This window comes from Hypanus sabinus, chromosome 1 (assembly GCF_030144855.1).
Source record: "Hypanus sabinus isolate sHypSab1 chromosome 1, sHypSab1.hap1, whole genome shotgun sequence".
NCBI classification, from domain to species: Eukaryota; Metazoa; Chordata; class Chondrichthyes; order Myliobatiformes; family Dasyatidae; genus Hypanus; species Hypanus sabinus.
Genome location: NC_082706.1, coordinates 168,386,458 through 168,409,733, shown reverse-complemented (window position 1 = coordinate 168,409,733; position 23,276 = coordinate 168,386,458). Strand labels below are relative to the sequence as shown.

General features: G+C 40.6%; 1 protein-coding gene across 3 annotated transcripts in view; it reads left to right on the top strand.

The window, feature by feature from the left end:
* rb1cc1 (RB1-inducible coiled-coil 1) overlaps nucleotides 1-14,883 on the top strand; it is a 193,915-nt gene extending 179,032 nt beyond the window's left edge. For 2 of the 3 annotated variants that reach the window (XM_059980959.1, XM_059980943.1), the window contains 2 exons: nucleotides 7,764-7,834; nucleotides 13,890-14,883. In XM_059980959.1, coding sequence (XP_059836942.1) covers nucleotides 7,764-7,834; nucleotides 13,890-13,973 — 155 coding nt within the window. In that variant the 3' untranslated portion in view covers nucleotides 13,974-14,883. The remainder of the gene's footprint in view (nucleotides 1-7,763; nucleotides 7,835-13,889) is intronic. The other variant, XM_059980953.1, reaches the window with a different exon arrangement.
* Nucleotides 14,884-23,276: the final 8,393 nt, after the last annotated feature.

The window sequence follows — 23,276 nt, the reverse complement described above, 5'->3', positions numbered from 1 at the left end:
AAGGTCATCAGCATAAAGTGAAACTTTGTGAGTAATACCTCTCCTTAAAATACCACTGATATCATTAGATTCTCAGAAAGCAATAGCGAAGGGTTCTAAAGCCAGATCAAAAAGCAAAGGGCTTAAGAGACATCCTTGTCTAGTTCCATGTCGAAGTTTAAATGGTTTGGAATTCTGAGAGTTACTGAGAACCCAAGCAGAGGGAGATAAATAAAGTAATTTAATCCATTGAATAAAATCGGGCCCAAAATTCAATTTTTCTTAAGGTTTTAAATAATTCCATTCAACCCGATCGAAGGCTTTCTCAGCATCTAAGGATATCACACATTCCGATATCTCTTTAGAATAAATAACATTTAATAAATTATGAATATTAAAATGGGAATATCGATTTTTAATAAATCCAATTTCAAAACAATTCTTCAGTATGAATATTGTTGTACAGCAGAAGGCTGTCCACCAGATGTGGTTAAGTCTATTTCCGTTGAGTATCTACTGCAGTCTAAATCAAAATAATAATGCAGATAGCACTGAAACCAGCTGCATGCCTTCTAGCAGTTTGTTGTTTTCAATAAATGTACTAAAAATATATTTATGGATTGTTTCTATGGAACTCTCATTGGGAATTAGGAATTTTTTGAAGCATTCGTTTACCAAACATATTTATTACCTGTACAGCAAGAAGCAATATCCATACTGAAGAATTATTTTGAGATTATTGATTTCTGTTTCAAAATATATGACTTCAATCAATAATTATTATAGTTGCAAACACCTTATCAGTTCAGAAGTTGTGGTTTATTTGCAATATAAGTGCATTGAACTTAAGGTTGGTACTTTAATATTTGTGGAAATGTTTGTTTCTGAAGCTCTGGATCCTTTTTTAATTTTAGTTTAATAACTTCAAATCTTATACAGTTGTAGCTGAAGAAGAAAAACTCCTTCAAAGATCAGTTCTAGTAGATAAAAACTTATGTTTGCCACTGAGAAAATGTGAACAGATACTGTCTAAACAGCTGCATTGAGCACTTAACAGTCAATTATTGAGTAAGTGGTCCGGAGGCTGATGATAAAATAGGCCATAGTCTGCATGGTTTCCTCAAGGGAAAGTCTTGCCTGACAAATCTGTTGGAATTCTTTAAAGAAATAACAAGCAAGATAGACAAAGGAGAATTGGTTGATGTTGTGTACTTGGATTTTCAGATGGCCTTTGACAAGGTATCACGCGAGGCTGCATAACAAGCCACAAGCCCATGATATTACAGGAAAGAATCTAGCATAGATAAAGCAGTGGCTGATTGGCAGGAGGCAAAGAGTGGGAATAAAGGGAGATTCTTCTGTCTGGCTACTGGTAACTAGTGGTGTTTCATAGGGGTCTGTGTTGGGACTGATTCTTTGTACATTACTTGTCAATGATTTGGATAATAGAATTGATGGATTTGCTGCAAAGTGTGCCGATGATATGATGATACGTGCGGGGCAGGTAGTGTGAAGGAAGTAGAGAGGCTGCAGATGGTCTTAGATGGATAAGGAGAATGGGCAAAGGAATGGCAGATGTAATACAGTCTTAGAAAGTGTATGGTCATGAACTTTGGTAGAAGAAATAAAAGGCTAGACTATTTTCTAAGTGGAGAGAAAATACAAAAAAAGCTGAGGTGCAGAGCGACTTGTGAGTCCTTGTGCAGGATTCCCTAAAGGTTAATTTGCATGTTGAGTATGTGGTGAGGAAGGCAAATGCAATGAGTATTGATTTCAACAAAACCAGAATATAAAGTAAGGATATAATGGTGAGACTTTATAAAGCACTGGTGAGGCCTCTCTTGGAGTATTGTGATCAATTTTGGGCCTCTTGTCTTAGAGAGGATGTGCTGAAATTGGAGAGGGTTCAAAGGAAGTTCACAAAAATGATTCCAGGATTAAATGACTTGTCATATGAAAAGTGTTTGATGGCACTGGGCCTGTTTTCGTTGGAAATCAGAAGAATGAGGGGTGCCCTCAATTAAATCTATTGAATAGTGAAAAGCCTTGATGGAGTGAGTGGATGTGGAGAGGATGTTTCCTATGGTAGGGAAGACTAAGACCAGGGGACACTACCTCAGAACAGAGGGGTGTCCTTTTAGAACGGAGATGAGGAATTTCTTTAGCCAGAGGGTCATGCACCTGTGGAATTCTTTGCCACAGTGAGCTGTGGAGGCCAGGTGTGTATATTTAAGGCAGAAGTTGATAGATTCTTGATTGGTCTGGGCATGCAGGGATATTAGGAAAAGGTAGGAGATTGGTGCTAAGGAAAATTGGATCAGTCATGATAAAATAGCGGAGCAGACGAAATGAGCCAACTGGCCCAATTCTGCTCCTATATCTTATTGTTTTATACTCGTTTGTTTAACTCGGAGCTACTTTACAAATAATGAATAGAAGAATATTACGTTGAAAGACCATCTTATGTATATCATAGCATCTTATTTTGCAGTGGTTATTTTATATATATTTTTATATAGTGTTGAGTTAAACAAATTCCATTATATTAAGATTGCTTTAGTGTGTTCAATTATGTTTTCTGGTGTCAAACAATTTACAGATGTGCAGCTATTTACTGTGACCTCACAATTACTGATTTCCATCTTTGTGCAATTGTCCAGAATTTAAACTTTACATGCTTTTCCTGTTCCATTTCTACTGATTGTTGTCATTCTCCACGTACAAGCTGTCATCTTCCCATCAAACCTGTGCTTGCACTTTCAAGCTTGATACCTTTCAGAGATCAATCTCTGATGTGGAGAGTTTTTTTCACATTCCCCATCCTGAAGATCATCTAAAAATTACCCTTTTTTATCTTTCTTCATTTAATGTAACATTCATCAATTAACTTACACTCTTCTGATCTTCAAGATCATTGCTGTTCTTGACCTGCAGATACTTCCGTTGATTGTTCATTCACTCATCTCCCATTGCTCTCATTTTCCTGTACAACTTCCACATGTGCAGACTACAGATTTTAAGAATCTCAGGTGTCAAAACAGTTCTTAATCTCTAAATCTGACTTCACCGTGATGAGCATTATGCCTTGTTTTCCACAACTGTCTGCTTTATTGGGATCATCCTGTAACAAATATTAAAACCCGTATATATTTTCTGTATTCTGCACTCTCTTTGCATCCCCATCTCCAAATATGGGAGGTTAGTTGACATGTTTTCCCAAAAGTTTAAAACTAATTGCCTGAACTCCCAATTTTTGCTCCACCTAATTATAGCCTCTAACTTATCAAAACTTTGATTCTGACAAATCTTGGAATAAAAATAAAATGCTCAAAATCCGTAGGCAGTAGCTGTAAAGAGAAAATAGTAATGTCTTAAATTAATGAATACAGAAGTGTGTATTAAAGTAAAAAGTTAAGATGCTGGAGGTACACAGCAAACCAAGCAGCAGCATTGAGGAGAAAATTTAGAGCTAACATTTCCAAACTGGAAGAGTGGAAAAACAAAGTTACAGAAAAAAGAACAGTGAAGGGGATGCTTATAATGTAGTAGAGATCAGGCATATAATCCCTAGCATTTGTGAAGCGAAAAGTGAGTGGGTGTAGCAGAGTATCATACAGGCTTAAGCAATCTAAATGCTATGATAAACACTGTCAAATAAGGGCTTCAGGTGCTAATGCAATAACTGCATCAGTAATCCACAGTTACTTACTGCCTTGACAAGTGAACATAAAATTCTGTTTATCTGCCCTCCTTCTGCGAGGGTGTTTTATGCCTGTTGTCCATGTTACATTACTACTTGGTGACTGTGTCATATGAAGGCAAACAAAATGCACTTTAACCTGAGAAGCATTGTTGTATTAATTTACTTTTGCCCGTTTTACTTATTAGAACTGTAGTAAATCTAGTTAATTGTGTGTATGTTCTGAATACACTCTTAAGTGTGTTTATATTAGATGTTCCTTTTCACACCTTGTAGTGCATGAGGCAGCTTTTTTGCTGGTTCTGTAGCATTTTGACTTTTTTTTATGAGGCCTAGTTGCTAGCTTGACACTCAACCCAGCAGGGATGGAAAGCTTGCAAGGGGTGGGTCAGATTCAAACTCGGGACCATTTGACTCAAAGTCAGATGCTGATGCAACTGCGCCACTGGCCGGCTTGTGTATGTTAGTGCCTGTATGATTATGTGGTAATCTAAATATTTTTAAATGTTTGAGAAGCTTTAATAATGTGGGGCACTGAGGAGTCTGGTAGAACAAATAGATCTGAGAATACAGGTCCATAATTCATTGAAACTGGAGGCACAAGGTTGTAAAGACAGCTTTGGCACATTGGCCTTCATAAATCAAAGTATTGAGTACAGGAGAGGAGATGTTATGCTGAAGTTGTATAAAACATTGCTGAGGCCTAATTTGGAGTACTGTGTGCAGTTCTGGTCATCTGCAAACAAGAAAGATGTAAGTAAGATTGAAAGAGTACAGAGAATATTTATGAGAATGTTGTCAGGTCTGGGGAACCTGTGTTATAAGGAAAGATTGAATAGATTATGACTTTATTCTTTGGAACGTAGAAAAGTGAGGGGAGACGGTGCATGCAAACTTGATTTCAACGTTTAGATAAGTTTGGATAGGTATATGGATGGTCAGGATATGGAAGGCAATGGTGCCAGTGAAGTTCAATGGTAATAGGCAGTTTAAATGATTCAGCACAGCCTAGATGGGCTGAAGAGCCTGTTTCTGTATTGTACTTTTCTATGACTCCATGACAGTTCAGCTTGTCCACCTTTAATTTGCACTTCAGTTTATTGCCTGCAGAACCCATTTTTCAGCATATCTTTAGCTCTATTTTAATTAAGATGATCTGTGGGAAACGATATTGCATCTTACTGTGATAAAGCTGTAGTACCATGGAAGCCATTTAGCTCAGTGGCTCTGTGGTAAAATTACCCTCTTCTCCTTTTTCCCCTCATCTCCCCACACCCCCGCTTTGGTTTATCCAGCTCTCTTGAATGTGTTTGTTGAATCTGCTTTCCTTAGATCAATATATTGCACACCTTTTTTTATTAAATCTTGGTGCTGCCTTTAGCACTTTTCCCTATTGTCTTAAATGTCTCCTCTTGAACAGGTTATATTCCCCTGAAAAATAGTGTTGATTTTTGAACAATTTTGAAATTTCTAAATTTCCTTTTCTCTGAGGATAATGATCCACCTTTTCTTGTCTTTCTACTTGTATCGGGCCTTACTCTTGTATATCATTCTTGCAAATGCAACTGCATCTTTTAAAAATGAGTCACAAGAACTATATTTAAAGCATAATCTTCAAAAATGAACATACTCAGCCCATAAAATTTTACCAATGTTTTGTGTTCATTAGCATTCTCAAAAAGCAAACATCTTGTAAGCCTTCTCAATTCTCCTCCATTTTGAAAGATTTGTGCACAAAGCGGCAAGGTGTTTCTTTTGCAGTTCCTTTGAAATTGTATGTTTTTAGCTTTTCTTCTGAGCTTAACATTGATCATTGCACAATTTTATGTATTAAAATTTACCTGCATGTTAAAGCCTGTTCTGTCTGTCTGTTCTCCACAGCTTCTATAATATATTTTTACAAAGATTATTGATAATTTTTGCATTTACAGGATAACTTCCTTGATTTAAAAAAGCAAGTAGGTCCTTAATGTAGCTCTGGAAAAAGAGTTACATAGTATATTATAGAAACATGAAAAAATCTGCAGATGCTGGAAATCCAAAGCAACAAACACAAAATGCTGGAGGAACTCAGCAGGCCAGGCAGCATCTTTGGAAATGAATAAACAGTCCAAGTTTTGAGCCAAGACCCTTCTTCAGAATTAAGTTATTTCACTGAAGTTCATTTGGGGAATATTAATTGAATTAGAATAGGAACTGTGAAGAACTGGAACAACCAGGTTTAAAAATTAGTAAATAGCAAATTCAGTCCATTAACATTTATCAATAAATAACATGCCAAACACTAAACACCAAGTATTGGCTCCCTGGAATTTCTTTTAGTCTGTTATGTTTCCATCCTCCTATTAATCTTTCAATTCCAAACCAACAAATTTTTTGGAAATTCATCCCCTCCTCTAGATGTGGGGTAGACATTAAATGGCAATCTTAATGCCATCCATAAATTTTTAAGTTTTGGACACGGCTTCTCTTTGGAATCTCCTCTTACCTAAACATGGCCTTTTTAATGGATTCCTGTTGTACATGCAATTGCTATTTACTAATTTTTAAACCTGGTTGTTCTTAGTTCTTTACCCTTCCTATTCTAATTCAAATCTAATGCAATCGAACCTACGTTCACCACTTCTGCTGGTAGCTCATTCCGTACATTGCACCACCTTCTGAGTGAAGTTTGCCCCCTCAGGTTCCTTTTAAGTATTCACCTTTGACTCTTAACCTATGATCTTTAGTTCTATTCTCACCCAAGCTCAGTGGAAAATGCCTGCTTGCATTTATCCTATCTATTCCCTTCATAGTTTTGTATGTCTCCACCAAATCTGTAACTGGTCCTCAATTCCTTCAACATCCTTGTAAATCTTCTCTCTACTTTTTCAGTCTTAATGATATATTTTTCAGTTGGTACTCTCAGTGGCCACTTAATTAGGCACAACTGTATACCAGCCAGTCATATGGCAACAGCTGAATGCAAAAAAGCATGCTGACAAAGTCAAGAGGCTGTTGTTCGGACCAAACATCAGAATGGGGAAGAAATGTGGTCTAAGTGACTTTGACAATGGAATTGGTGCCAAACAGGGTGTTTTGACTATCTCAGAATCTGCCAATCTGGGATTTTGATCACAGTAGTCTCTAGAGGTGACAGGGAATGTTGCAGAAACATTTTTTAAAAAACATCCAGTGAGCAGCATTTCTGTGGGCGAAAATGTCTTATTTTTTAAGGTTTTTCAAGAGAAGTCAGAGGAGAATTGCCAGACCAGTTTAAGCTGACAGGAACGTTACAGTAACTCAAGTAACCAAGTGGTACAACAGTGGTGTGCATCTCTGAGCACACATCATGTCCAACCCTGAAGTAGAATGGCTACACCAGCAGAACACCACAAGTATACACTCAGGAAATACCTAATAAAGTGGCCACTGAGTGTATAAATCGATCCTGTGTTTTTGTTTAACATACACACACACACACACACACACTCACTCATTCATTCATTCACTCACTCACTCACTCACTCACTCACTCACTCACTCACTCACTCACTCACTCACTCACTCACTCACTCACTCACTCACTCACTCACTCACTCACTCACTCACACTCTCTCTCACACTCTGACTGATTTAATCTTGAATATTTTTGACTACCCGGAAAACTACTTCATTTCTATTTCTGGCATATTATTTGGTGGTATACTTTGGTCCTTATTATTGATGTGCATCAAAACTTTCCATCAAACTATTATAAGCGAATAAGAAAAAACAATCAATTTATATAACTATCTATTTGTATAATAACTCAAATAAGCACATGTGAAGTCTGATTTCTCAGTTTATATAACTTTGAGTATGAGTATGTCTTTTAAGTTCAGTACAAATCAGCAGTCTTTTTTATATTTTTCATATTAGGGGAAAAAAATAGCCTGTTGTTTTAATAATTTCAGCTGAGGTTTCATTGAGCCTTGGAAAGTACTTTTCATCCCCCAAGCTTAAGCCTTTTGTTAAACTATGTGTGCATTTTTTTAAAGCACTCTTTACCTGACTTCTGTAGTATTAATTTTGCCATGAGAGAAAATAATTGCTTGTTTGTTAGTTCCAGGTTCTTCTAGGAGACCGTGGGTACTTGGAAAAGTAATGGAAAAAGAATATTGCCAGGCTAAGAAGGTAAGAATCTTCATTTCAACCTACCAATAGAAATGAGTAATGTGACAAGTATAGCAAACATTTCAAAAACTCCCAGTTTGCTATTATTTTAAGCAGTTACTTAAAATAACTGTGGAATTAACACCTAATGGCAGCCAGTCCAATATATTAATCCATTAATTAACTCAAGATACTTGTACCTTCTACCTGATGGCAGCAGCAAGAAGAAAGCACACAAGAGCCTCAGAGCTAGCATCACCAGGTTCAAGAACAGTTACTACCCCTCAACCATTACGATCTTGAATAAAAGGGATAACTACTCGCTCATCATTAAAACATTCCTACAACCGATATTCTCACTTTAAAGACTCTTCATGTCATTATCTCATGTTCTTGTTATTTATTGCTATTTATTTATATTTGCATTGGCAGTTTGTTGTCTTCTGCACCCTAGTTGATCTTTCATTGATCCTACTATAGTTAATATTCTATAGATCTGCTGAGTATGCCCACAAGAAAATATATCTCCAGGTTGTTTATGGTGACATATATAACAACATTTACTTTGAACATTTCAATGTAGGTTTAACAGACCAGTAATAACATCACTAAAATTAATAAATTGGGCTATACACTTTTGCATGAAATTATTTGCATGTAAATCTGAATAATAAAATAGCATTAATCTAGCACCATGTCAAAGAGTGAAAAAGTTGTAGAAATATTATGTGTGAATCAGTAGCCGTGACGTATATTTGAATAGTGCCTAATTGGTAACAATATGTCTAAACACTTTACAGAATTATTGAATAACTAAATTGGCAATAAGATTTGTATTAGGAAGAATGACCAAAATCTTAGAACCTCTCCATTCTATCTGATTAAAGAAGGAATTACAGAAATTTAGGGATATATTTATAGATGGTGGGGCTGTCACTAATTAAATTCTGTTATAATGAAGAGGCCAGAATTGAAGGAGAATTTAAGTCTTGAACCGGAGATATTAGAGGTGCATTTAGACTAGGGAGGCATAGTCATCATGAATTTTAAAATTAAATTAAATTGGCAATTACATGAATTTACAATTAAACAGCTAAAATTTGATGAAGAGTCAAATGAGTTAGATATTATGGTCAAGGTAATATGGTTTGTGCATAGAGGATTTTTGGATTACTTCAGGTTTATAAAGAAAGGAAGAAGTTGACCAGGTGGATATTCGTCAAAGTTTCAGGTAAAGGTTTCAACATCGGATAATCTGGCATAAAAATGAAATCAAGTATTATTGAGGTAGAGGTATGTCTTCCAAAACAACCTAATTGATTATGATCAGTTTTAAATGACTTGAGAAGATGCTGTAATTAGGAAGAGATTCATCATCATCACGTGCTGTGTCATATAACATGAACGATCATGGTCTTATGACCATGATTGTTCTTGGCAAATTGTTATACAGAAGTAGTTTACACTGCCCAAAAAATAAGGCAGTGGCAAACCCCAGGCCTTATGGGTGGAACTGAGGAATAAGAAGGGTCCCACAATAATGGGACTATATTACAGACTGCATAATGGTCTGTGAGATTTAGAGGAACAAATTTGTAGAGAGATCGTAGACTGATGCAAGAAACATAAGGTTGTTATGGTAGATTTTAACTTTCCACATATTCACTGGGATTTCCATACTGTGAAAAGACTAGATGGGATAGAGCTTGTCAAATGCGCTTAGGAAAGTTTTCTTAATCAGTACGTAGAGTGTGTAATAGTTGATCTCCTGTTAGGGAGTAAAACAGAGCAGATGATAGGAGTTTTTGCAAGGGAATAAAATGCCATTAATTTCAAAGCAAGTATGGAAACAGATAGTCTGCTCTGTGGGTTGAGATTCTAAATTTGAGAAAGGCTAATCTTTATAGTATCAGTAAGGATCTGGCAAGAGTCGATTGGGGCAGGTGGTTTTCTGACAAAGGTGTATTTGGTAACTGGGACACCTTCAAAAGTGAAATTTTGAGAGTTCAAAGCTTTTATGTGCCTGTCAGAATAAAAGGTAAAGATTTAAAAAATTAAGAGATAAAGGCCCTGGTTAGGGAAAAAAGGAGATACATAGTAGGTATGGGCAGGTAGGAGCAAGTGAGGTACTTGCAGAATATAAGATGAGAGAAATTCAAGAATGAAATCTGGAGGGCTAAAAGAAGACATGAGGTTGCCCTAGCAGACAAGGTAAAAATTCTACAGATATCTTGAGAGCAAGGGACAAAATCAGTCCTCTGGAAGATTAGAAGGGTAATCTACGTGTGGAGCCAAAAGAGATGAGGGGAGACCTCCCTCCCTCCCCCCACCTTCTGGCTCGGATTCTTCGTCTTTTTTTCTCCAGTGCTAATGAAGGGTATCGGCCCGAAGCGTCAACTATATTCTCTTCCATAGACACAGCCTGGCCTGCCGAGTTCCTCCTGCATTTTGTGTGTGTTGCTTGGATTTCCAGCATCTGCAAATTTTCTCTTGTTTGTGATTGGACTACTATACTGCGAAGTTTCTTCCATGGGCCTATCCTGAAGAAGTTTAAATCTTCCCTTTGATGGGAGTTCAGTGAAACCCTCTCCAGTGCTCCATCTCTGTGGTTTCTGCTGCCCTTCAACTCTTTGACCACATGCTTCCCCCTACCCACAAGTATAGCTGAAACGTCGACTATCCTCTTTTTCCATGAATACTGCCTGGCCTGCTGCCTTACTCCTGCATTTTGTGTGTGTTGGAGGAGATCTTGAATGGACTTTTTGCATCTGTATTTATTCAGGAGATGGACACAGAATCTGTAGAAATGAGGCAAAGCAGCTGCAAATTCATGCACACTATACAGATTGCAGAGGAGGAAGTGTCTGCTATCTTGAGGCAAATAAGAGTGGATAAATCCCCCGTGCCTGACAAGGTGTTCCCTCAGACCCTGCGGGGAGCAAGTACAGACTAGCAGGGATAATTAAATCATCCTTAGCGAAAGGTGAGGTATTGGAGGATAGTTAATGTTTCACTTTTTAAGACGGGCTCTTAAAACATAAACCAGGAAATGATTGAAGAAGCCTGAGAGTGGTAGTAGATAGCTGCCTCTCTGACTGAAGGCCTCTGATTAGTAGAGTGCAGCAGGGATCAGTGCTTAGGCCATTGTAGTTTGTCATCTATATCAACAATCTAGAAGATGTGGTTAACTGGATCAGCAAATTTGCAGATGACATCAAATTGGGGGTATAGTGGACAGCAAAGATTTATCCAAGTTTACAGCGAGATCTGGAACAGATGGAAAAATGGATTGACAAATGGCAGATGGCATTTAATGCAGACAAGTTTGAGGTGTTGCACTTTGGGAGGACCAGCCAAGGTGGGTCTTGCACAGTGTATGGTAGGGCTCTGGGAAATATGGTAGAATAAAACAATCTGAGAATACAGATCCATAATTCATTAAAAGTGGCATCACAGCTTGATAGGGTTGAGAAGAAAGTTTTTGGCATGTTGGCCTTCATAAATCAAAGTATTGAGTACAGGAGATGGGGTATTATGTTGAGACCATTGCTGAGGCCTAATTTGGTGTATTGTTTGGAGTTTTGGTCACCTACCTACGGGAAGGACATTGCTGGGACACAGATTGTATAGGTTTAGGCTTTATTCCTTGGAATGGAGAAGATTGAGGAGAGATTTGAAAGGGGTATATAAATGTGAAGTAATGCAAGCAGCCTTTTTTCATTGAGATTAGGTGGGACTACCAACTAGAGGTCACGGGTTAAGGGTGAAAGGTGAAATGTTTGAGGGGAAACTTCACTCGGGCTCATGAGAGTGTGGAATGAGCTGCCAGCGCAAATTGTGGATGCAATTTTGATTTCAACATTTAAGAGGAATTTGGTTAGGTACATGGATGGGAGTAATATGGAGGGATGTGTTCTGGGTGCAGGTCGATGACACTAACCAGTTCAAATGGTTCGACATAGACAAGACAGCCTGAAGAGTCTGTGTGCTGTATGATTCTATGGTTGTAAGACAAGACGGTGACCACAGCCATTATCTGTACTCTTTAGAGATTGTCTTGCTGGCATCGGTGGTCACATAACCAGGATTTGTGATATGCAGCAGCTACTCATACCATCCACCACCTGCTCCCATGGCTTCACATGACCCTGATCGGGGTTCGGGGGGTGACCTGCAAGCTAGTGGCTGGTTGAAGGGAGAAATGTTTTGCACCTCCTTTGGTAGAGATATATCTCCACCCCCCACCCCCCCCCACACACACTTTGGTAGAAAGAGATTACCAGCTGTCAAAATACTGGATGTTCGACAAGCAATTTGACTATTTTGAGATTCTAGGAGGATTGGGAGAGAAGTTTTGTGGAGGCAGATCTCAGTGCATTCTTTTCATCTCTTGTTAACTAGCATTACCAATCTTTTGCAGCAATACTATAAGTTTAATGTAGAAGTTTCAATCCGTGTGATTTTTTTTCCCCCTAATGTATTTTCAAATACTATCTAGCTTGGACAACACACAAAAAATGCTGGTGGAACACAGCAGGCCAGGCAGCATCTATAGGAAGAAGCGCTGTTGACGTTTCGGGCCAAGACCCTGATGAAGAGTCTCGGCCCGAAACGTCAACAGTGCTTCTTCCTATAGATGCTGCCTGGCCTGCTGTGTTCCACCAGCATTTTGTGTGTGTTGTTTGAATTTCCAGCATCTGCAGATTTCCTCATGTTTACTATCTAGCTTGGATTCCATTTTCTGCCCACTGTAAACTTCAGCTTCCAACTTGTTGTTTGCCACCAATTTCTGTTCATGCCCATTCTTGCTAACCCACAATGTAGAATCAACCCCTCCAGATTAAAATAACTTTGAAGCCTACTCTTCCCTGCCTTGTTAGTTTTTGTCAACCTTTTGATTTCTGCTGTACTTCAATCCTATAACAGTGTTTATTTGTGCAATCATTGTCCTCGCCAATCTTCACCACTAGTTAGCTATCTGTACCTTCAGGTGAGGTGGCTCTGGGATTTATTTTGTAAAGATGTCTTTTTTGACAAAGCTTTGTCTTCCTTCCCGAAATCCTGTGGCCAGTACCAGAATAATTTTGAATGAACTTCCAATACCTCCAGTTTAATTGCCTTTGATTTGATCAGTACTGTTAGCAACTTCAAACAATTGGTTCGGGAGATGGTGTTGGCATTCATCAAGGCAACATGTTAATCTCCATTCAGGGATAAATGACATACCACTAGCTTTTTATTTCCAGAAAGTTGAGTTGACTGCAGAAGTCAGATTTTGCTGAAAGCAAAACAATTAGATAAATCCATGTAAAATGGTTCTGTTGGAAAGCAGTTGGTGGTCTGATACAGCAGTTAGATTAGTGTTGCATTATTTCTTTTTGAACAGTATTTTCGGATGTTTTCAGCCACTTGTAATCTTGCCATGGGCAGGTCAATTAACTATAATGACCATGAATTGATATATCTAGTTAATGCCAGTAATTTTACTGATTTTTTTTTTATTGGTCTATACAAATCTACTAGAAAAAAAGAAATCATTTTATTGTGGACATGTGTGATACGAGGGGTCAATTTTAGAAAACCTAGCACATTTATTTTTCAACATAGTCCTCTCCTTCGTTTACACACTTAGTCCACTGGTCATGGAGAATATGGATCTTGGACTTCCAGAAAATGTCCGCAGTAGGGGTAATTGATAAGTTTGTGGCCTAAGGTAGAAGAAGATGAGTTATTAACTTGAAACTTACTGCATAATTACTCAGAGTTGACCTGCATGTGCATGTAACGAGAGCTGTATAACTCATCTCTTTCTACCTTAGGCCACAAGCTTATCAATCACCCCTCAAAAAAGTTTAGTGACAAATAAAAAGACTACAATATTATAATTGTATAAAATTTAGAAAAAAATTATACCACTTAGTTCTTGAAAGCACGTGGTAATTATTTTTAGAAAATAACTAGACCCAAATTTTATGAACTGACTCCTTTCTGAGATATGTTAACAGAATTATTTGTTTCCGTAGTTCTGCTGATTGAATTTTGACTAAACTGAAACCATTTTGTAATTGTTTTTCAGGCTCAAAATAGATTTAAGGTGCCGCTGGGAACAAAATTCTACAGAGTGAAAGCAGTGCCCTGGAATAAGAAAGTTCAACAGTGATATTAAATAAACTGTTAATAGTTCATCCTTTCCCTTCTCATGTGATTCATTTATAGCTTATTATGCAATCTTGAAGAATTTCTGTTTGGAAAAGGTGACACAATTGTAATTCATATGAGTGGAAACTTGCTGGAGTAATGATTCTTTATTTGCGACTCCCCATTAAATGTGTAATGAATTCAACTGTGTCCAAATCATAAACTGTATTTAGTCTCATTCATTAATCTGCTTTTAATCTTACACTGAAGACTTGGGAAATGTATACCAAATACTTTCTTTTCATGGAGCATTGGAGCATGACTTGTACATTATGGCATAGCAGCCCTGTTAAATGCCTGTTCAAAAGATTTTACTGAATATTCAGATGTTAAATCATTTATCATTATTACCAGCATATGTGTCAACTTATTGCTATCAAAGTAACTTATGAGCAAAACAACTTTACCATATGTATTTAATTATTTAAACATTTGTGTTCCTAGCATGCAAAAATCCCATGTAAAGTTTGGTCATAATTTTACTTGATGAATTTTCATTCTTGCTGTTAATCTGCATATATACTGGGGTTTATTAGAAATGTAGAGATCTAGCCCAATATAGTGAAGAACAGTGCAATGAATGAATAGGACTGAAATTTCCATCAGTTGCTTGAGATGCATTTCTGCAAAAATTGTTGATTGTGTATACACGTTGGAAGGGAGGAATCTGTTTACAGATAACATGATATAAAAACTTCCCAGCAACTTAAAGCTGGAGTAAATTTAATATATTGTTTCATCTTGGTGACCAGTGTTCCATTCAGTTTTAAAAAATTATTTCTCTTGTACATTAACCATTGTAAAACCTTTAAGTATAAACATTACTGTATTGTAAAAGAATTTCAGAATTTTGAAATAAACATTTAAACATGTAGCGTGTGCATCTTGCATTGTTTAAAATCAGTCTCTGACTGCAGGAGCAATGTGGCAGTATTAAGATTTATCATACAATTTCATTCCAAGAAAACACTTACTGGTTTTTCTTCCGCAAGATATTAATGTTTTCTACAATATACCGTAGGTTTTATAATTAATTTAAAATGCCATGGAATATTGAGCTTATGAAAGGATCTATAGAATTTGGACTTAATTGTTATTAAAACATCTTAACTACCAAGGGAAAGTGACAAAAATATGTCACTTTACATTGACATTCCATAATAGAGGAATGCAGTGCACCCCAAGCATTGATATTTCAGCAATTAGGTTTTTAACAGTTAATAGAACATTTAAGTAAGTATTTGGATAAAAGCTTGGTACTAATTGAACAGCAGAACAGAGGCGAGAAATAAAGTTTTAATCTTTAAAGCAATGTGTAATCCTATTGCAAAAGGCTGGTTCTAAAGGAACTAATAATTAGTAAAACATCAAAAACCAGACCAGAATTGTGAGAATTGTTCTTCAAATCTTCTTTAATAGGAATTGACTATAATCCCTAATCTTTAGCTCAGACTATGAATTTTACATTCTGTTCTTTGGAATTTTTTCTCTAATGATTTATTCAGACTGACTACTGCAAATGATTTTTGGTGTCTGTCAAAATTCTCAGAATCAGATTGCCATTATTCTTTGGCATATAATTCAGAATGACAATTATCAATTGTTCTTTCTTTGTAAGATCAGTTCCTATATTGAAATTTGCACTATTGGTCAAATTTGCATTTGTTCATCTCTAATTACTATTTGAGTTGTATGCCTTTCTAGGCATTTCAGTAAGCTGTTTAGAATTATTCCTGTGGGCCTGGAAGTGCATAAGAATTAAAAACAGTAGTAGGCCACCCTGAGCCCTGTTGTCATTCAACAAGATCATGGCTAATCCTGTATGTTTAGATATATAGTTGGTTCAACTTTCCATTAATGTCACCCTAAATTATACCTAAGCATTCATAGTCCCTGAGTGTATAGGATTTCAAAGTTTTATTTCTGTAGGCATGAAGGACTTTCTGCAATTCTAAATATCCAGGTTAGGGGAAATGCCTGACATCCATTGTGCCAATTCCTACCTGAGTTTTATACCAACATGATCACCTTATATTTCTAAATTCTAACAAATTTAGGTAATTCTTAACAAATGTTTCCTCAGAATACAGCTGCCTCTTCTGAGGAATAGACTTTCGGATCAGACCAAAATTGCAAATTGCACTCCAGATGCAGCCATGTATTTATCTGGTGAACCAAGAGACGAACTGTTACTAGATTTACTACTCTGGAGGATAAGGTGTGGCACACATGTTAATTTACCAAGCTAATAATCTAGAGGCCCAAATGTAAACTCTAATTAATTTGGACTTCAAATTCTAAACTATAGACAGAATATATAAATGGCATAGCTATCACTGCTGCATGAAAATAATTTGAAAACTAATTAAATAACTATTGTAATGGAAAGTTGAATGAATTTTGAGTATTTGAATCAATGAGGGAAAAGCAACACTAAAAGGTTGCTCCAGGGTATTAGAGTATAAATGAAAAGGAAATTAAAGTTATACAAAACTGAGGAGCTGCAGCTCCTTGGGGACCAGGTTCAAGAACTGGAGATGCAGCTCGATGACCTTCATCTGGTCAGGGAAAGAGAGGAGCTACAGGCAAATAGTCACACTGGGTCCTCAGGAGGCAGATAAGTAACAGTCATGAGAGGGAAGGGCAAGAGTCAGATACGAGAGTACACACCTGTGGCTCTCTCCCTTAGTAATAAGTACCCCTGTTGGAGTACTGTTGGGGGGGAATGACCTACCTGCCAGAAGCAACAGTGGCTGCACCTCTGGCATAGAGTCTGGCCTTGTTGCTCAGACGGGTAGGGAGAGGAATAGGATGGCAGCAGTGACAGGGGACTCTATAGGTTAGAGGGTCAAACAGGTGATTCTGTGAACGCAGGAAAGAAACATGGATGGTAGTTTGCGTCTCAGGTACCAGGGTCCAGGATATTTCTGATCGCGTTCACGATACCCTGAAGTGGGAATGTGAACAGCTAGAGGTCGTGGTACATATTGGTACCAAAGACATAGGGAGGAGGTCCTGAAAATAGACTACAGGGAGTTAAGAAGAAGAAGTAATCTCGGGATTTCTGCCTGTGCCACACAACAATGAGTATAGGAATAGAGTGAAGTGGATAATAAATGCCTAGCTTAGGGATTGGAGCGGGGGCAGGGATTCAGATTTCTGGATCATTGGGAGGATAGGCAGGTGAGAGAAAGGGGATGTGCTCAGACATGATTTGACATGTGTCTATTTTAATGCAAGAAGCATCATGAACAAAGTGGATGAGCTTAGAGCATGGATCAGTACTTGGAGCTATGATGTTATGGCCATTACAGAGACTTGGATGGCTCAAGGGCAGGAATGGTGCAAGACCTTAGCTGTTTCAGAAAGGACAGGGAGGGAGGTAAAAGAGGTGGGGGCATGGCACTGTCGATCAGAGACAGTGTCATGGCTACAGAAAAGGAGGAAGTCATAGAGGGATAATCAACTGAATCTCTGGGTGGAAGTTAGGAACAGGAAGGGATCAATAACTCTGGGTGATTTTTTATAGACCACCCAACACAGGTTCATCGAGGAGCAGATAGGGAGACAGATTCTGGAAAAGAGTAATAATAACAGGGTTGTTGTGGGAGATTTTAATTTCCCAAATATTGATTGGCATCTCCCTAGAGTGAGGGGTTTAGATGGGGTAGAGTTTGTTAGGTGTGTTCGGGAAGGTTTCTTGACACAATATGTGGATAAACCAACAAGAAGAGAGTCTGTACTTGATCTGGTATTGGGAAATGAGGCTGGTCAGGTGTCAGGTCTCTCAGTGAGAGAGCATTTAGGAGATGGTGATCACAATTCTATCTCCTTTACCATAGCTTTGGAGAGGGATAGAAACAGACAAGTTAGGAAAGCATTTAATTGGAGTAGGGAGAAATATGAAGCTATCAGGCAGGAACTTGGAAGTATAAATTGGAAACAGATATTCTCAAGGGAATGTACAGCAGAAATGTGGCAAATGTTCAGGGGATATTTGCGTGGGGTTCTGTGTAGGTAGGTTCCAATGAGACATGGAAAGGATGGTAAGGTACAAGATCCCTGGTGCACAAAGGCTGTTGAAAATCTAGTCAAAAAGAAAAGAAAAGCTTATGAAAGGTTCAAAAAAACTAGATGATAGGAATCTAGAAGATTATAAGGCTAGCAGGAAGGAGCTTAAGAATGAAATTAGGAGAACCAGAAGGGGCTGTGAGAAGGCCTTGGCAGACAGGATTAAGGAAAACCCTAAGGCATTCTACAAGTATGTGAAGAGCAAGAGGAATAAGCAAGAGAGAATAGGACCAAAGAAGTTTGGACAGTGGAAAAGTGTCTACGGAACCGGAGGAAATAGCAGAGGTACTTAATGAATACTTTGCTTCAGTATTCACTATGGAAAAGGATCTTGATGATTGTAGGGATGACTTGCAGTGGACTGAAAAGCTTGAGCATGTAGATATTAAGGAAGAGGATGTGCTGAAGCTTTTGGAAAGCATCAAGTTGGATAAGTCACCAGGACCCAGGCTACTGTGAGAGGTGAGCGAGGAGATTGCTGAGCATTTGGCGATGATCTTTGCATCATCAATGGGAATGGGAAGGTTCAGGAGGATTGGAGGGTTGTGGATGTTGTTCCCTTATTCAAGAAAGGGAGTATGGATAGCCTGGGAAACTATAGGCCAGTGAGTCTTACTTCAGTTGATAGAGAAGATCCTGAGAGGCAGGATTTAAGAACATTTGGAGAGGCATAATCTGATTAGGAATAGTCAGTATTGCTTTGTCAAAGGCAGGTCATGGCTTATGAGCCTGATTGAATTTTTTGATGATTTGACTAAATACATTGATAAAGGAAGAGCAATAGATGTAGTGTACATAGATTTCAGCAAGGCATTTGATAAGGTACCCCATGCAAGGCTTATTGAGAAAGTAAGAAGGCATGGGATCTAAGGGGACATTACTTTGTGGAACCAGAACTGGCTTGCCCACAGAAGGTAAAGAGTGGTTGTAGATGGGTCATATTCTGCATGGAGGTACCGCTGTGACCAGTGGTGTGCCTCAGGGATCTGTTCTGGGACTCCTACTCATTGTGATTTTTATAAATAACCTGGATGAGGAAGTAGAGGGATGGGTTAGTAAATTTGCTGATGAAACAAAGGTTGGGGGAGTTGTGGATAGTGTGGAGGGCTGTCAGAGGTTACAACGGGACATTGATAGGATGCAACTCTGAGCTGAGAAGTGGCAAATGGAGTTTAACCCAGATAAGTGTGAGGTGGTTCATTTTGGTTGGTTAAATATGATGACAGGGTATAGCATTAATGGCAAGACTCTTGGCAGTGTGAAGGATCACAGGGATCTTGGGGTCCAAGTCCATAGGACACTTAAAGCTGCTATGCAGGTTGACTCTGTGGTTAAGAAGGGATACGGTGCATTGGCCTTCATCTATCGTGGGATTGAGTTTTAGAGCCAAGGGGTAATGTTGCAGCTATATAGGACCCTGGTCAGGCCCCATTTGGAGTACTATGCTCAATTCTGGACGCCTCACTACAGGAAGGACGTGGAAACCACAGAAAGGGTGCAGAGTAGATCTATAAAGATGTTGCCTGGATTGGGGAGCATGCCTTCTGAGAATAGATTGAGTGAACTCAGCCTTTACTCCTTGGAGCGATGGAAGATTAGAGGTGTCCTGATAGACGTGTCTAAGATGATGAGAAGCATTCATCATGTGGATAGTCAGAGGCTTTTTTCAGGGCTGAAATTGTTAGCACGAGAGGGCACGGTTTTAAGGTGCTTGGAAGTAGGTACAGAGGAGATGTCAGGGTAAGTTTTTTATGCAGAGCGTGGATGCCATCGGCAGTGGTGGAGGCAGAAATGATAGAGTCTTTTAAGAGATTCCTGGATGGTTACATGGAGCTTAGAAAAATGGAGGGCTATGGGTAAAGCCTCGGTAGTTCTAAGATAGGGATATATTCAGCACAGCTTTGTGGGCCAAAAGGCCCGTACAGTACTGTAGGTTTTCTATATTTCTATGTTTCTATATAAATTATATAACCTTGTGATTCATCTGGTTACAGACAGCCGCAAAGCACCAAACCTAACAGAACCCTTTTTCAAAACCACCAACACCCATACACAGAGAGCGAGATTTAAAAAACACGAATTGTGCTGAGGTGAACTACATATACCTGTCTGGACAGACCCCCCCTGCTGACTGCTCCTGTGGCCCCTCCCACTGACCGTGGCTCCTCCCACAGACCCCGGTATAAAGGCGATTGAGGCCTGAGCCCAGCCCTCTTTCTCTGGGATGTAGTATGGTGGTCAACTACCAGTCAATAAAAGCCGATATCTCGCCTTCACATCTCAGAGAGAGTTATTAATGGTGCTTCAATTTTATTGACTGGAAGTTTTAAAACATGGAAAGTATTTTACATCCGGAAAAATTGGATTTGGACCCCCAAGCCCCTGAAGCAGCTCTTGCCTTTGAACTCTGGCTCGCATGCTTCCAATCACACTTGGAGGAGGTTAGTGCGACTGAACCCGCTATTATGCACAGAATTCTCCTCTAGAGGGTCACCCCAAAAGTTTACTCACTTATCAGAGACCAGTCGACCTACCAAGGGGCACTGGACACCCTCAAAAGACAGTACCTGCAGCCGGTGAACACCGTCCACGCAAGACATCGCTTAACTACACGATGACAGCAGCCTGGAGAGTCGAGCGCCATGTTTCTCCGAGCCCTACAAACACTTGTGCGAACTTGCGACTGCAAAACTCTCACGGCGGAACAGCATGTGGAGCTCCTTGTACGAGACACCTTCGTTACGGGGATCAGGTCAGTGTACGTGCGCCAGCGGCTGCTGGAAAATGCCGATCTTACCTTACGCTCGGTGATCGAGATGGCCGTCACGCTGGAGGCTGCTCTGCACAACGCTGATGCTGTCCAGTCATGCGATCCCCCACCGGTTCCGTGGACACCTCAGACCCCGCCGCCGCCGGTTCCCGCGAGCGAATTCACCAAAGCCGCTGCCAGTCGCGATTCCACGAACTCCCCGAACCCGACCATAGCTGTTGCCAGTCGCAAGCCCGTGCAGTGTTACTTCTGCAGACTCGAAAAGCTCTCCCAAAAACGCTGCCCGGCCAGAGAAGCGATCTGTTCCAGCTGCGGGAAGAAGGGCCATTTCACCAAGGTCTGTAAGTCTAAACCATGAGCAGGGTCAGGCATGGGGGCCGCCATCTTGCATGCCCGGATGGGGACAGCCATCTTTCTTGGCGCCAACATGCCCCGCCCCCGACCCACCGATGCATACCGGGCACCAAGACGGTAGTTCAACTCTGGCCACTGTAACTCTCGACCAAAGCGCCCCACACCAGCTTGCAAGGTCAATGATGGACATCCTGGTGGAGGGGCACAGGACTAGCTGCCTGTTTGGCATGGGCAGCACTGAGAGTTTTATTGACCCGGACACGGTGCAACGCTGCGGACTTGTGACACGGCTGGTAAGCCAGACGGTCTCCATGGCTTCGGGTCGTATTCCACAGACATCCGGGTGGGTTGTGTAGTGACATTGGTGGTGCAGGGCACAGATTATGCCTCAACTGTGCGCGCCTGTGCTATTGGGGCTGGACTTCCAGAGCCACCTCGAAAGTGTGACTATGGCAAATGACGGGCCCCTCCCACCACTCACTGTCAGGAATCCTCAGTTTTGTGGGACTTCGCCATATACCCCGCTACTGACCACACACACACACCGACCCGCACATCCCACCCAGCACCAGGCCGACAGCTGCGCCACTGACACCACTTACAGCCTCTCCACCCTCAAGATCCCTCCCCCACCGCTGTTCGCCAACCTGACCCCCTACCGTAAACCTGTGGCAACTAAAGGCAGGAGGTACAGCGCGGGGGACAGGGCCTTCATTCAGTCGGAGGTACAGCGGCTGCTCAGGGAGGGGATCATTGATCCAAGCACAAGCCCTTGGAGGGCCCAGGTGGTTGTTGTTCGGACCGGGCAGAATAATAGGATGGTCATGGACTACAGCCAGACCATCAATAGGTTCACGCAGCTTGACGCATACCCTCTACCCCACATCGCGGATATGGTCAACCAGATAGCTCAGCACAAGGTGTATTCGACAATAGATCTGAAATCTGCTTATCACCACCGGCACCTGTGCTAACACCTCCAGTTAGGCCGGAACCAGCACAACCACCATCTCCGGTGCAATCACCACCAGCACTTGTGCAATCACAGCCGGTGCTACGTAGATCGCAGCGACAGATCCAACCACCTGATAGACTTAACCTGTAAATATACTTGTAAGAAAATTCACCCCATGGGGACTCCCTTTTAAAACAAAGGGGGGGTGAATGTGGTGAATTACATATACCTGACTGGACACGCCCCCCCCCCCCCCCCGCTGACTGCTCCTGTGGCCCCCCCCACTGACCCCGGTATAAAGGCGATTGAGGCCTGAGCCCGGCCCTCAGTCTCCAGGATGTAGTATGGTGGTCAACTACTGCTTGTTCTTTCTTCCAGTCAATAAAAGCCGATATCTCGCCTCACGTCTCAGAGAGAGTTATTGATGGTGCATCATGTGCAAACAATAAAAGCAAGCAACAGCATTCAGAATCAAATTAAATCCATACACCCAAAGCCCATAGCCTCTGTCTCAGTTCATCACACAAAAGGGCATATTGCTGTGAAGTTTGTGGATACGAGGCCTGGAGCAGCTGGAGCAGTCTCAAAGCCTCAGCACCGTGGGAAGAGGAGTAAATGTCATGGGAGAGTGAGTGGAATCAGTCCCATCCTTACCTCCAGCCCCAACACCATGCCTTATCAGTCTATCTGCTCTGGCATTTAAAATGTCCAAACTGCTGGTTGTTCCCCACACTACGACCTGGGCCCTGCCGCAGTGATACACTGTGGGCCCAGCCCCTGGCTGCAGTGATACACTGTGGGCCCAGACCGTGGCCGCAGCGATACACTGTGGTCCCAGACCGTGGCCGCAGGAATACAGAGTGGGCCCAGACCGTGGCCGCAGCGATACAGAGTGGGCCCAGACCGTGGCCGCAGCGATACACTGTGGGCCCAGACAGTGGCCGCAGCGATACACTGTGGGCCTAGACTGTGGCCGCAGCGATACACTGTGGTCCCAGACAGTGGCTGCGGCGATACACTGTGGGCCTAGACCGTGACCGTAGCCATACACTGTGGGCACAGACAATGGCCGGAGCCATATACGGTGGGCCCAGACCGTGGCCGGAGCCATACAC